The 12,247-nt window shown below is 49.8% G+C and overlaps 1 protein-coding gene across 10 annotated transcripts in view; it reads left to right on the forward strand.

Moving 5' to 3' along the window:
* Positions 1 to 11,390, forward strand: part of CADM1 (cell adhesion molecule 1) — a 136,637-nt gene extending 125,247 nt beyond the window's left edge. For 4 of the 10 annotated variants that reach the window (XM_032133568.1, XM_032133570.1, XM_032133571.1 and 1 more), the window contains 2 exons: positions 8,908 to 9,039; positions 9,232 to 11,390. In XM_032133568.1, coding sequence (XP_031989459.1) covers positions 8,908 to 9,039; positions 9,232 to 9,350 — 251 coding nt within the window. In that variant the 3' untranslated portion in view covers positions 9,351 to 11,390. Of the gene's footprint in view, positions 1 to 476; positions 531 to 2,474; positions 2,556 to 8,907; positions 9,040 to 9,231 lie in introns of all 10 variants that reach the window. The other 6 variants (XM_032133562.1, XM_032133564.1, XM_032133565.1 and 3 more) reach the window with 3 other exon arrangements.
* Positions 11,391 to 12,247: the final 857 nt, after the last annotated feature.

The raw sequence follows: 12,247 nt of genomic DNA on the forward strand, positions 1-12,247 counted from the left end.
ACAGCCCGCAGCTGCAAACAGGCCATGACATGCACTGTGCAGTATTCGTATTCTCTCATCGATAAATGTCCAGACTTGTCACCATGACCAAAATAATTGGATTGGGTGCAAAACTGGAAGCAAGTTTTCCATTGCTCTATGTATGCAGGACCAAAATCAGCCTGGGCTAAATTGGGAAATTGTCCCCGTGACAGCTGAATGGCAGAGTTTGGGGGGCTCTGCATGCTGTTATGAGTGGTCTTAATGCCATGTTTCGTGTGCCAACAGTGTAGAGCGAGGAACGTTTCTGTCTGTAATAAAGGCCACGATTGCACTTGTGTCACACGATGGCTCTGCCCACACCGCCAGACGGTGGCAAGTGATTGATGCATTCTCTTCCCCCCCTCCCCCCAAGAAATTCATCCTCAGTTCTTAAGTGTGTTGTTTTTTGTCGCTTGAGAAACACGGAGAAAAATGAGTTTGTTTTTACTTGTAAGGCTTTACTCAGTTGCCCAATTCGGCCGAGGAGCTGGACTATGGGGATCTCTCAGGTAAGGGCTAGTCCGTAGGTAACCCGCTGCTCTCCTTCGCTAGACACTGGTTCCACTCTGATTTCTGCATCTTGGCCATGTTGCATTGTGCAGTCGCTATGGCACAGCCATTCCCCCCACGCTCTCGCAGCTTGGAAGTGCGCTCCTTTCTGTTGGGGTTTTCCTCCTTTTTTTCTTTTTTTTTCTTTTTTTTTTTTTTTTTTTTTGGTTGTTGTTTTGGCACCCATTTCTGTGTGACGTCCTCAGACATGGGGCAGGAGGTGCAGGGCACCGAGGCCAACCACTGTGGTTCCCTCCTGGCTGGAATTTTTTGAACGCTGATTTGGAGACCGGTTGAGTTGAATCTTTGTTTGTAAAGCACTTGACTCTGCCGTGTTGTGTGGAAACCCCCCTTAAAACAGGCAGCCAGCACTAACCCTTGGCTGCTTGGGGATTCCTCATCATACCAACGTCAGTTTGGGGGCAAAAAGGAGGTGATTGTTTCATCAGTGAGGCCAAACCAAGTAAATGGTTCGAGCCTGTTTTTATCCACACTGGACTGAAAGGGGTATAAATGCATCCTCTTGGCTGGTCCTTGCCAATTAGCAGCAATTGAGATTAAAGCATAACAACATCTTCAGTGGGTGCAGTTGGGTGCATTCAGAACAGGGTCTGTACCAGTGGTACAAACCTAAATCTCTGTTCTTCATGTTTTCCTATCGAAATCCACCCTTTTTTTTTTTTTTGCTCCCACTTGCAGAGCATCCCTGCAGACCCCTGGTACCTGCCGGGCTCTGTTGCTGCATGCGGCCACTCCAACGCAGGGTGCGCGATCCTGGCCACAGGGCCAGAGCAGCCATTTGGCCCCCTGGGAAGAGCCCAGCCCAGGGGGGTTGGAACCCAGTGCTGTTCTGTCAGGGGTTCAGCATGGAGCAAAAAAATACCCCAGAAAACCCCTGAGTCGTCATCTTATTCTGTCAAACAGTTCCGTCTCACCCGATCAAATCGGGAACATCCCATCCCATATGCCACTACAGGTGTGCTTTGGCCAAGAGGTCAGAAATGATGGATTCATTCCGGATGTGTTCTAACACTGGGTGATGCTAACAATTACTATTGCAGGCCTGGGACAGATCCCATAGGTAAGATGCACCAGGGCTCTGGTGAACATCCCTGAGTGGATGGGGAAAATTGTTTTGCTCTGATAAGTTCTACTTTTTGAAATTCTATTTTTTAAGGAAAAATACACTTTTTGGTGAATGAAGAGAAGAATAGGAAAAAATTCCTTAAAGGAATTGCCCAGAATGGGTGTCTGCTCCCTAGCCTGTGCTGCCCAGAGGGGCTCACACATTTCCCGGGGCACATAGCTCAGTGTAGTCTTTTTTCTGAATCTGGAATGGAAGCCAAAATTTCCCCCGCCTTTACAGAGCACAGTGCAGGCAGAGCCGCTGCCCACAGCGAGCACCTACCGTGTGCTTCCAGACACCCATTTTGGAGCATCTGGTTTGACTACTGATTTTTTTCCTAAGAGTTTCAAACTTTTGCTTGTTGCTCTTTAGATTACTCCTGCCTGCCCAAAGGGTGATCATTCCTGGTCAGGAGTGGTCAGGATCTTACTGGGTCAGGTATGGAGGAGGCACTAGAGAGAAAGCCCCAGGCCCTTCTCTTCTACAAACAGAGCGGCCTCTGCCCCATAGCCTCTGTTTAGAATGTCAGGAAACTGAAACCAGGTCGCATTTTTGGCCCGGAGTCAGCACACTGGGGCTCTCAGATGGGTGGTCCCAGGTGAGTGCTGGAGTTGAGCTCTCTGTCGGGAACACCGCCCTCCGCTCCGGCAGGAGTGGGTGCTGGGAGCCCTGGGCACCAGCCTGAGGGATGCAGGGCATGTGCCCACCCCCACGGGGACCATAGCGTGGCGGGCGTGGGGGCTGCTGCCGTGTTTGCTCAGTGTGCTGTTCCTTCCAGGTACACCTGTCCCGCCCACAGCTTCAACCGAGGCTCTGCCGACCGTGCAATTAAGTAATGCATCCCTTGCCTTCCGCCCAGGTAGCCTGAGTCCAGAGCCATCCTCGCTCTTCCCGGCCGAGTTCTGTGTGTCCGTGCCTCTCGCAATCCTCCTCTTGTTCCTCACATCCTGAGCCCTTAGGGTGCGGAGAGGGCTGGCCTCGCAGCTCTCAGTTCCTCATTCCAGCCCGGCGCAGACCGACAGGCAGGATTCCTGCAGCACCGGGAATCGCGAGGGCAAGCCCTGAGTGCGTGTGTGTTGTGCGCACCTGTGCACGCAGGTGCACGCGAACAGACACTGCCACGGGCTCCGAGCACCGCGCTCTGGGGACCTGCCCCAGCACTCCCTGAGCTCTCCTGGCTCTGCTCCAGAGCGTCAGCACCTCCTGTAAAACAGGGAATGGTCACGATGGCTCCGTGCAGCCTCCGCATCGGGCCAGGTTCCCTGACCGCAGCTCGATCAGCACCTTTGCGGAGGGGGTGCAGGTGGATCAATGGCCATCGGCTGCGAGCAGGGCTCCCTTCTCCAGAGAGGAGTCAGTGGGAGCAGCTGCTCAGCTCTGAGCTCTGCCGGGGTGAGCACATTTATTCAAAGAAAGCGCGTTATTTTTTATGAAGCGATCTTGAAATGGGTCGCTGAAGGGGAGCTTATTGATTGAAGAAGGATGAACTCCTCAAATTTCTCTGGTTTAAATTAGACCAAATTCAATTACGATACGACAGGCAGGTTAACACTGCTGTTTAACAGCCCCTCAATAAATTTGAGGAGGGGTAGCCTGCTCCACGCCACGCGGTGGGAATGAATAACATTATTGCTCATCCTGTCACAGGCAGTGATTTCTGTCCTCCCACGTTGTGGCTAAGTGGTTTATAGTGTTCATGGAATAATGGCAGCCTGTTCTTCCACCAGCACCCCCTGCCAAGTCCAACCTCTAGTGTTGCTCCATCATTTCAAAAACTTCATTCCGCAAAAGAATTGACCCCAGATTCAGTTGGGAGGTGTCAGTGCAATCCTGATGTTTCTTACCTCCAGGGAAAATGAATAATTGGCTCACAAGGTTTTCAGGAGTGCTCAAGTGACTTAAGGCCATTAGTGCCCAAATCATGACCTGTGGGATCTTCAGGTGTGCTGATGTGATAATCATTTAATAAACTGAACTATAACCAGATTTAGAAGAGATCACTTGTTTAGGAATTCTTCAAAGCCGTTGGCATAGGTTTCCTTTTTCCTGCTGTGACGCAGATGTTACCTGCACATCTGGGAAGCTCAGGAGCTGTCAGTGGGGTCGGTGTGTATAAGCTTGCTCATGATTACACACAAGTTTAGCCCACACTGTCCAATGTCAGGAGCTTGACAATCATTTTCACCCAGAAATAAAAGGCAAATTTTTTGTGTAAGTGCAGCAGTAAATCCAATATGCCAAAATTAATGTCTAAACTACATTTTCATAAAAATCTCCCTCTGTTCTCTGCTTTTACAGCAGAAATGCTCATAGAGGAGGGTCAGGGCTGTCCAGAGATACCCCAGAATGTTGGGCTATGCAGAGTGTGAAGCCGGAGGGAGGTGAGGAGGAAGGACGGGAGACGGGAGCACCACACAGCAGGGTTCCATAAAACCTGGGCTTTCCCACATCATCCCATCAGGACAGGCTGCATCTCCCAGTGCTGCCTTTGCTCTGCACCTCTGGCACTGAGCCGAGGGAGAGCCGTAATCAGCTGGAGAGGGTGCTGGAGCACAGGGAAGGAGCTGTTGGCAGCAGCGGTAATGTCAGGAGCGGTGCCAGCGGCGGTGGAGAGGTGGGGGCTGGCTGGTCCTGGCTGCAGGAGGTCACTGGAAGGAGCTGCTGCCTCCGGGCACTCGAGGATGCTCGTGTGTGCAGAGGGCTCCCGTCACCAAGGTGAGCCCAAAGCCGCCGCTTCGAGCCTCGCGGGACCCGCTGCTGAGAGCATGGGGAGCACTGAAGGTAAACATGAAGTGGTTTGACCCAAATAGGTCTGAAGCTGTTAGCGTGGGTAGAAAGGAGATTTAAAATACAGGCAGCCCAGTCCAACTCAGTCTTGCTTTTAGTCTTGAGATGCTGCTGCCGACAAAAAGAGTGGAATATTCATAGATACATCTATATTTAAAGCCTCATTAAAATGGAACTGAGTGGAACCTTTTCATTGAGAAGCTGGGAGCAGAAAAGTCTTCGCTCTGCTAAACCTCGGTGTAAGCGCTGACCCACACTGTCAGGGTGCTGCTCTTACCATCACCAACATTTTTCTTGAGAGCCCACAGAAAGTTGGTTTTAGCACTTACATTGGCAGAAATGTTGGAAACCTGGAGATCATTAATATATGTAAAGAGAGTCTCCCCCAAAACCCCCATAGCTGAGAACCTGCAGGTGTGAATCACAGATGATGGTTATCAGTACTTAGATGGACAATCCCTAGCTCAGCGTCTGCTCCGTACTGCTCCTGACCTTTGGAATTAGTTCCTTAGTTCTGAGTAGTAACCAGTCCCAAACTCCTTTCTCTCCTGTCTGTGTGCTGTTTGCTGATCCGCACTTTCTGTTTAAAGGAAAACTTCAGGGTTCCCATTCCAGCAGTGTAATCACTATTTTGTTGATTACGTGAGCAATTGGTTAAAATAATCAGCAAAAATAAGTTTAAAGCAGCCTAAGTCTCTTCCTGGCCACCCTAGAAGAGGCTCTGGAGCGTTCCTGCTGCTCTGCAGTGATCTGCACCGTGGGCAGATGGACCCAGTGTGGCATCCCATGAAACCCTGGCATCCCCTGTGGTGGGGTGCAGCCGTGCCAATCCCTTGGGGAACAGCACAGCACTTGGAAAGAAAAATGGATTTTTTTCCTGCATGAGTTCAGCTCTGGCAAGTGGATTGTACCATTGCTGATGCAGTTTTCCTTTAAGGTGCTTTGGTGCCAAGCAAAGCATCGACACAAAAATGGTTCAGCCAAGGTGCACCGTAGCTGCAGAGTAGCCCTGAGGGGGCATGTTGGTGACAACATGCTGTGATGTCTTCCTTCCCTGCCCTTCCCTCCCTCCTTCTGCCCCACCCACAAAAACTCGCAAGCAAACCCAAAACAAAACCCCTAATAGGAAAATTCCTGATGATTCACTGGAGAGGCCAGGATCCAGCTTGCTCCAATATATATTAACATCCTAACGGGAAAGCTCTGCATGTATACATTTACTGCACCCTGACAAGAGGGAATTAAATGTCAGAAGGATTTGTAGCATCTGTAATTGAATTGGTGCTGAGAAAAGCAAATCTTGAGGAAGAATAACATATTAGGATTAGCAAATAATGTGGCATTTTGTCAGTTCCTGCCATCTTGACTGTTCCCTCTTCAGCAATAAAGTTGTGATTTCTGGTTTAATCAGAGATAGGAGGCGGGAATAGCTTGGGTGAATTGGAGACAGCATTTAAAGCAGATTTCGGTTGTTAAGGTCAAGTCTCTCCTTGGCTTTGGGGAATTAGTCTTTGTTCTATAGACCTGACACTGTTAATTACCAAAGAAATAGCGAGGGACAGGATGTGGAGGGGCTGGTGGCACACAGACAGGTTTGCTGGGAGCAGTGTCGGAATCGCTGGCAGTGGAGTCGGGCTTTGCTGGGCCAGCAGGCACGGCTCTTGGTTCTGGGTCATGCTGCTGGAGCATACGGGGTTTGATGAGGTGCTGGAGGCAAGGAGAGGAGATCCTGCAGGAGAATGTTTTAGGCTGTGTGTAAGCTTGAAGATGTATTTAGCCACGTGTAACAGTGTGAACTTGGGGCTGTCACCTCGCAGGGGTCTTCCTGAAGAGAAACAATTGAGAAAAATGGCCCTGCACGTCCCAGTTGAGGAACTCATGCTTAACAAACTCTGCTGAACAAACCTGGCAAGGCTTTAAGCCAAAGTCCCTTCTCAGGGGAACCCTCTCTCCCTGCTCTTGGCATGATGCCGATTAAAGGGAAGACATGAGGGATGTGTCAGGCACAAGGCTCTGGCACAGCCCTGTCTCCGCGGCCGTGGGCTGGTGGGACGGTGTGGAGGCTGCTGCCGCCAGCACGAACACACACCTTTGTCTTTCCAGAACCTTAATTTATGATGATGAAGAAAAAATGCCTCTTGATGCAAAATCTTGCTGGAAGCACATTACAGAGCCGTAACTCAGTGCGTTTATGCCCCTCAGCTGTTCCAGATGTCAACGAGGCACTCATCTGCCCAGGCTGGGCTGCTGCTGGCTGCTCCGAATGCAGCCGAGCGGAACTGGGCACAAAGTTTCTAAAAAAAATAAGAAAAAAATGGAGTGAAGCGTACCTAAAGCAGCTGCTCCAGCAGATGAGCCAGTTCAGTTGCTTTGCAGAGAGCAGGTTCACAGAGGCCAGATTAGCCGAGCTGGAGCGGCAGCGGGAAGGCTGTGTCGGATTAGGAGCTCCCGGGGTGCTGGTTTTCCCCAGCTGCCACCCTGGGCAAGCAGCAGATCCTGTGCCTGGGCACGGGGTCAGCTCAGCACCCCACAGCGTGCCGTGTCTGTGGGCACCTTTCCCATCAGCATGCAGGGATGTTCAGGCAGTTGCCACAGCAGCAGATGCTGGGAAGGGATCACAGCATGGTCCGTTCCCACTGGAGATGAGACAGAAGGTCCCCCTTTGCTGTGCTTTTGGATTGCTTGGCACACTCTTACCACAGTGCCATGGCTTGGGGTTCGGGGATGTGCCAGTGAAGGCTTTTGGTTTGCAGGGGAATAATCCTTTTTTGGCTGCAGTTTTTTTCTTATCAGCCAAGCTGCTGGAAGAGTCTCTGCAGTGTCCCTCACCACACCCCAGCTCATCCCAGCATCTCCCTGCCCACGCTGAGGCTCCTGCTCTCAGAGGTTACTCAAAGGGGCTTTTTTTCTTAAATTGTTTTAATTAAAAGGCGCTTTATGGTGCTCTTGGTCCCGAGTTATCTCCTGGGGTCCCTCAGTCCTTAATCTTGGAGCAGAATTGGAAATATCGATAGAAAGCGTAAATCCCAGCTGCTGCTCGAAAGCTTTGTATCAGGTCTCGGCTCAAAAGAGCCCCATTACCTTTAGCTGTCACGGATCTGTACGCTTGATCGATAAACTTCAAATGTTATTAGAGGTGGAGGCTTCAGAGATTTGCTCTGTTCTTTGGAGGGAGACGGAGATAAATCTTTCTTAAAAATTGACTTGCATTTGCTCTCTCAGTCGTCCTGGCAAAACGCATTTCTCCGAGGTGTCCGGGCAGGCACAGGCAGGGCAGATTTATGGGCCATGTGCTTCTTGTAGTGAAAGATTTAAATGGTAAATCCTTCACATATGACTTCACAAATCATGTAAAGTTAAAAGATTTTTACCGTTTCTGTTGCTGCTGTGCTTAAATTGTAAGGTATGGCCAGTAAATCATTTTAATAGAGGTGTCGTGCTTGACTCACTAAAAAAAAGAGACAATGGTTTAGCTTCTATTCCAAAATGTTAATGTATTAATCAGCAGGAGAATAATTGTTTTTTACTGCGTTATAAATCTCAGTTGCCATTAGGATTGCAGCGAGGGTTGATGTAGCTGCGTTCTTAAATTAAAATTGTTTACACTGCTATACATTCATTTTACATGGCCATAGCTCATCCGGGGTTCATTCCGGAGCTGTTCCTCCACCACATCAGTCATCCCTCTCCCAGGTGACGGCGTCCCGAGGGAGAGGCGCTGCTGAAAGGAAACTAATTGTGTGGTGAGGAGTTAAATAAACGCAGTAAAGCAGTCAGAGGCACTGTACAGTTACGGCTCACTGTCGGCCTCGGAGTAGGTGTTAGCGTTTGGGTCAGGAGTGTTGTGTCCTTGTGGGTTGCAATGAACAGCAAAGGTGGGGCTTCATGGTGGAACCCAGTTCAGTCGGGGCAGAGGATGGTTGTAAACACATTTTCCGTGCTGGGCGGGTTGGGTTTTGGGTAAGGAGTGTCTTGGGAAGTTGAAATGTTTTCCACAGGGCATTCGTTAATGACGTTTCTCAGAGCTATCAATTAGTATTCCCATATTGTTCTTGCTCTTCTTCGTGCCCCATCCACCAGAAAGGCTGAGATCAGGGCAGCACTGTAGGGAAAGTTCCCAAAATAGGTCCCCACCAATGACTCCATGTGCCCTTCCTCCCCTCTCCCAGCTGTCTCCCACGTGCATAGTCATAGTGCTGCTGCTTTTAGCGGAAAACACCTCGCGAGTCGAGCCGCCAGATCAGTTCGGCTCCGGACAAAGCTCCTCTGCCCGAACTCATCTGTCTAGTTAGCTCTGTGCTTCACCCCTGCTCCTCTGGAGAGCCTGAGGGCAGCTCTTTCCATCCTGAGAGCAGCTGCAGCCAGACCCTGCCAAGAGCATCGGAGTAAGTCCCCAATGCTTATTCCTCTTCTGATCTCAACAGATTCCCGTGCAGGTGAGGAAGGGGCCATACGGAGCGTGGACCATGCCGTGGTTGGTGGCGTCGTGGCCGTCGTCGTCTTTGCGATGCTTTGCCTGCTCATCATTTTAGGGCGATATTTTGCCAGACATAAAGGTAAGACAGAGACCAAAGCTGGAGGATGAAAGGCCAGGCACGTGTGTCCCCTCAGTCACGGTGTTGGCATGTCTGATGCGACAGACCCCCCCAGTTTCTCTCCCAGTGGTGTTTTGTTTCCTTTGTCGGTCGCTCCCTTGGCACCCGCACCAAGACCCCCAAAGAGTCACACAGCCTCCACTTTCCTTGCAGGTACATACTTCACTCACGAAGCCAAAGGAGCAGATGATGCGGCCGACGCAGACACAGCCATCATCAACGCAGAGGGGGGACAAAACAACTCCGAGGAAAAGAAAGAGTACTTCATCTAGAGCAGCCTTGGTTCCCATGAGGTGTCCAACTGTGGACGGTTACTACTGGCCCTATTTAAACGCTACAAAGACAGTGATCTTGGAAGTTGCAACCAGCTTGTGTCTTTTTTTTTTAAGGAAAAAAAAGCAAATGTGTGGAGAGCGGTGAGGCCGGGAAGGTCCGGGATTTGCTGTGTAAAAATATTCCTCGTAAAGTACACTCTGCTGTTCGACACCTCAGTTCGTTTGGGTTTTCTTTTTTTGGCCAAGTCCAGCTTGGATTTAGTTTAGTGAAGTCATTTGCAGAAGATTCTGTGCCTTGTTTAATTTCTGTTTGTTCGGGTCGGGGGGAGGCTGGGAAGAAGAGGGGCTTCTGTGCGTTAATTCCCTTCGGGTTTCTGTGGCTCTTCGTTTCCCCTTTCCTGTTTCTGGAGTTGCCAGCTGGGACCCCGTGGAGTAGGTGCGTTTCTCTGAAGGTGTTTCCCCTTTTTTCTCTTCACCGGTTTCCGTTCAGAACTCAAGCTCATCGGAGGAGAACCAGCACATTTTAGATGCGTAGTTTGCAGTTCAGTGTGCCCATGTCCCGTTCCCCATTTGCCGTCAGGGCTTGGATAACGCCCCCCGAGCCCCCCTTTGTGGCTGTTTCAGGTGCTTTCGATGGTGGCGGCTGGGAAATGGGCTGAAGCTCGGCAGAGGCGCTGCTCGGCCGTGGGGATGCAGGAGCAGGGTCCTTGCTGGGCAGGCAGAGCTCTCCTGGGCGCGGGGGCTTCTCCTCATCCTCTCCCTGCTTGGCAGCCATGGGAGCAGCAGGTAAAGCCCCTCTGACGCGTGGGGCCAGACCTGGAGAGCGGCTGGATGAACAAAACTGCCTTTTTTTTCTACCTGCTGAGTAAAACGCGGGAATTCGTGTTGAAACGAGCGTGCTAATGACCACTAAAGCCATAGGTGCACAGGAGACTCTGGCTCAATCGGAATTGTAAGCGACAGGTAGCAAACCGCAGCGGGAAGACGGTATAAAGTTATATATGCTGACTTTTTTTTGGTGAGTAATCATGGATTTCGAGCGATAATTTTTTATTGTGTTTACGTGGCAAATGTATCTGATTTATTTAAGGAAAGCATTAATCTTAGTGTCAGGTTTGAGGATTTTTTAGGGGTTTTGCGGGGGGGCATTTCCGTGTGTTTGTTTCTCAGTTGTTGTTTTTGGCAGAACCATTACAATGTGGGATTCCTTTGGGAACAGGGTGGCCTGGTGCAGCAAGCAGGCCCATTCCCCAGCAGTATTCCGTCTTTTCCCTCTTCACAAGCAGAACCTCACGAAGCACCCTTTTTTCTGAGCAGATTTTGTCGAGCGCAGCTCTTTTCTGAGCCCTCAGCACCATTGCCAATCCCCATCGCGATGAGAAGCAGCCAGGTTGGAGCCGGGGGCTCCGTGGCCCGGCGGCGGCGGCACGGGACGGGCATCCTGGCCTTGAGCAGCCCATACTTGTTTGGAAGTGTACCGTAGTGCAGTGTTACCGATGTAACTTTGACTTACAATGTTGACATGTCTCAGGTTCATGTGTTTGATTGGTGTTTTCCGTCTCAGGTAGATTGCAAAATTTCGGCCCCACGCATTGGAAAAATAAAAAACCCACATAAAAAACAGGAGAAAAAACAGGAAATTATTAATTTTAGTTGTATATCGGTTTATGTATTTTTTCTTCAGTATACAGTGCACTGTTGAAATGTATTGTTGAGTATTACTTTGTACAGCTTTAGATCATTAGGACTTTGAAGCGTGAAGAAAGAACAACCTTGTTTAAAGGAGGATCACAAATGAAGGACGCGGAACTGATGATAAACAACCTTGTTCTTTATTTACCCGGCCTTTTTATTTTTTCCCCTTAGGCCAGTTCTGTTTTAAGGTGTCCATGGAAGATGTTACAGTGTAAGAAAATACATATCCATCTGTTCCCATTCACATTTTGTATTGGTTCATGTATCCCATTTTTACAAAGGAAAAGAAGTACTATGAAATATCTGTCTTCTTAATAAAAAAAAATTAATGTTACAAAACTAGATCTTGTTTTGCACTCTTTATCCTGGCTGTTACAGAGCCCACCATTGGAGCTCCACTGGTGACATGGGCAGGAGGAGCTGGGGCCAAGCAGGTAACACCCAGCACTGCCTGGAACAAAAAGAGTTAAACCTGATGTATTGAAGCTGCATAAAATACGGAGCAGATTTCATAAGTTTCTTGTTTATAATTGCTAAATTATTTTCTTTGAGGAGTAATGCCTTGGAGAAAATTGATCTGTCACTGATGCTCCAACCTTCCCAAGCTGGAGTAGGTCAGTACACAAGGTCTTAATAGCAGACAAATATTTAAATCCTCCCTTGAAAGGTGAGTGTTAAAATATGTGACCTCCTTCACCCCGTTCTTGTCTCCCGTTCCATCTTGGTGCTGCCAGATTTCTTGGCATCTCCCCTTAAAACACTTGGCATTTCCAGGTTGTGACACACAAAGTCTGTTTGCCTCAAGACACCCAACTCCAACAACCAGCGCTGCTGGGGAGGATCCGTTTGGCTCCACTCGGCCTCGGGCAGCTGTCGATGGCAGCAGCACACACTTCTCCTCCCGCCTTTCCCCCCACCACAGCCCCCAAATCAGGCTGCGAGGCAGCTGCGGCGCTGAAATTACAATCATTAATCTTTTATGTTTTGCACAAAGGATGAGGAGAAAGACAATTGCTTTTCGAGGAGATCACACCGGGAACAACCATGCAGAAGCAGCGTGCCCGGCGCTGGAGGAGCCGCGCGGACCGGGGTGTGTGCCGGAGGCGGTGGCTGCCACTGCTCCAAGGCCACTGTGCAGCTCTTGAGCACTCGGTGCATCTCGTATGGTTACGTCACAAATAATGTTTTTCTGAGAGAAA

This window comes from Corvus moneduloides, chromosome 25, assembly GCF_009650955.1.
Source record: "Corvus moneduloides isolate bCorMon1 chromosome 25, bCorMon1.pri, whole genome shotgun sequence".
Lineage (NCBI taxonomy): Eukaryota > Metazoa > Chordata > Aves > Passeriformes > Corvidae > Corvus > Corvus moneduloides.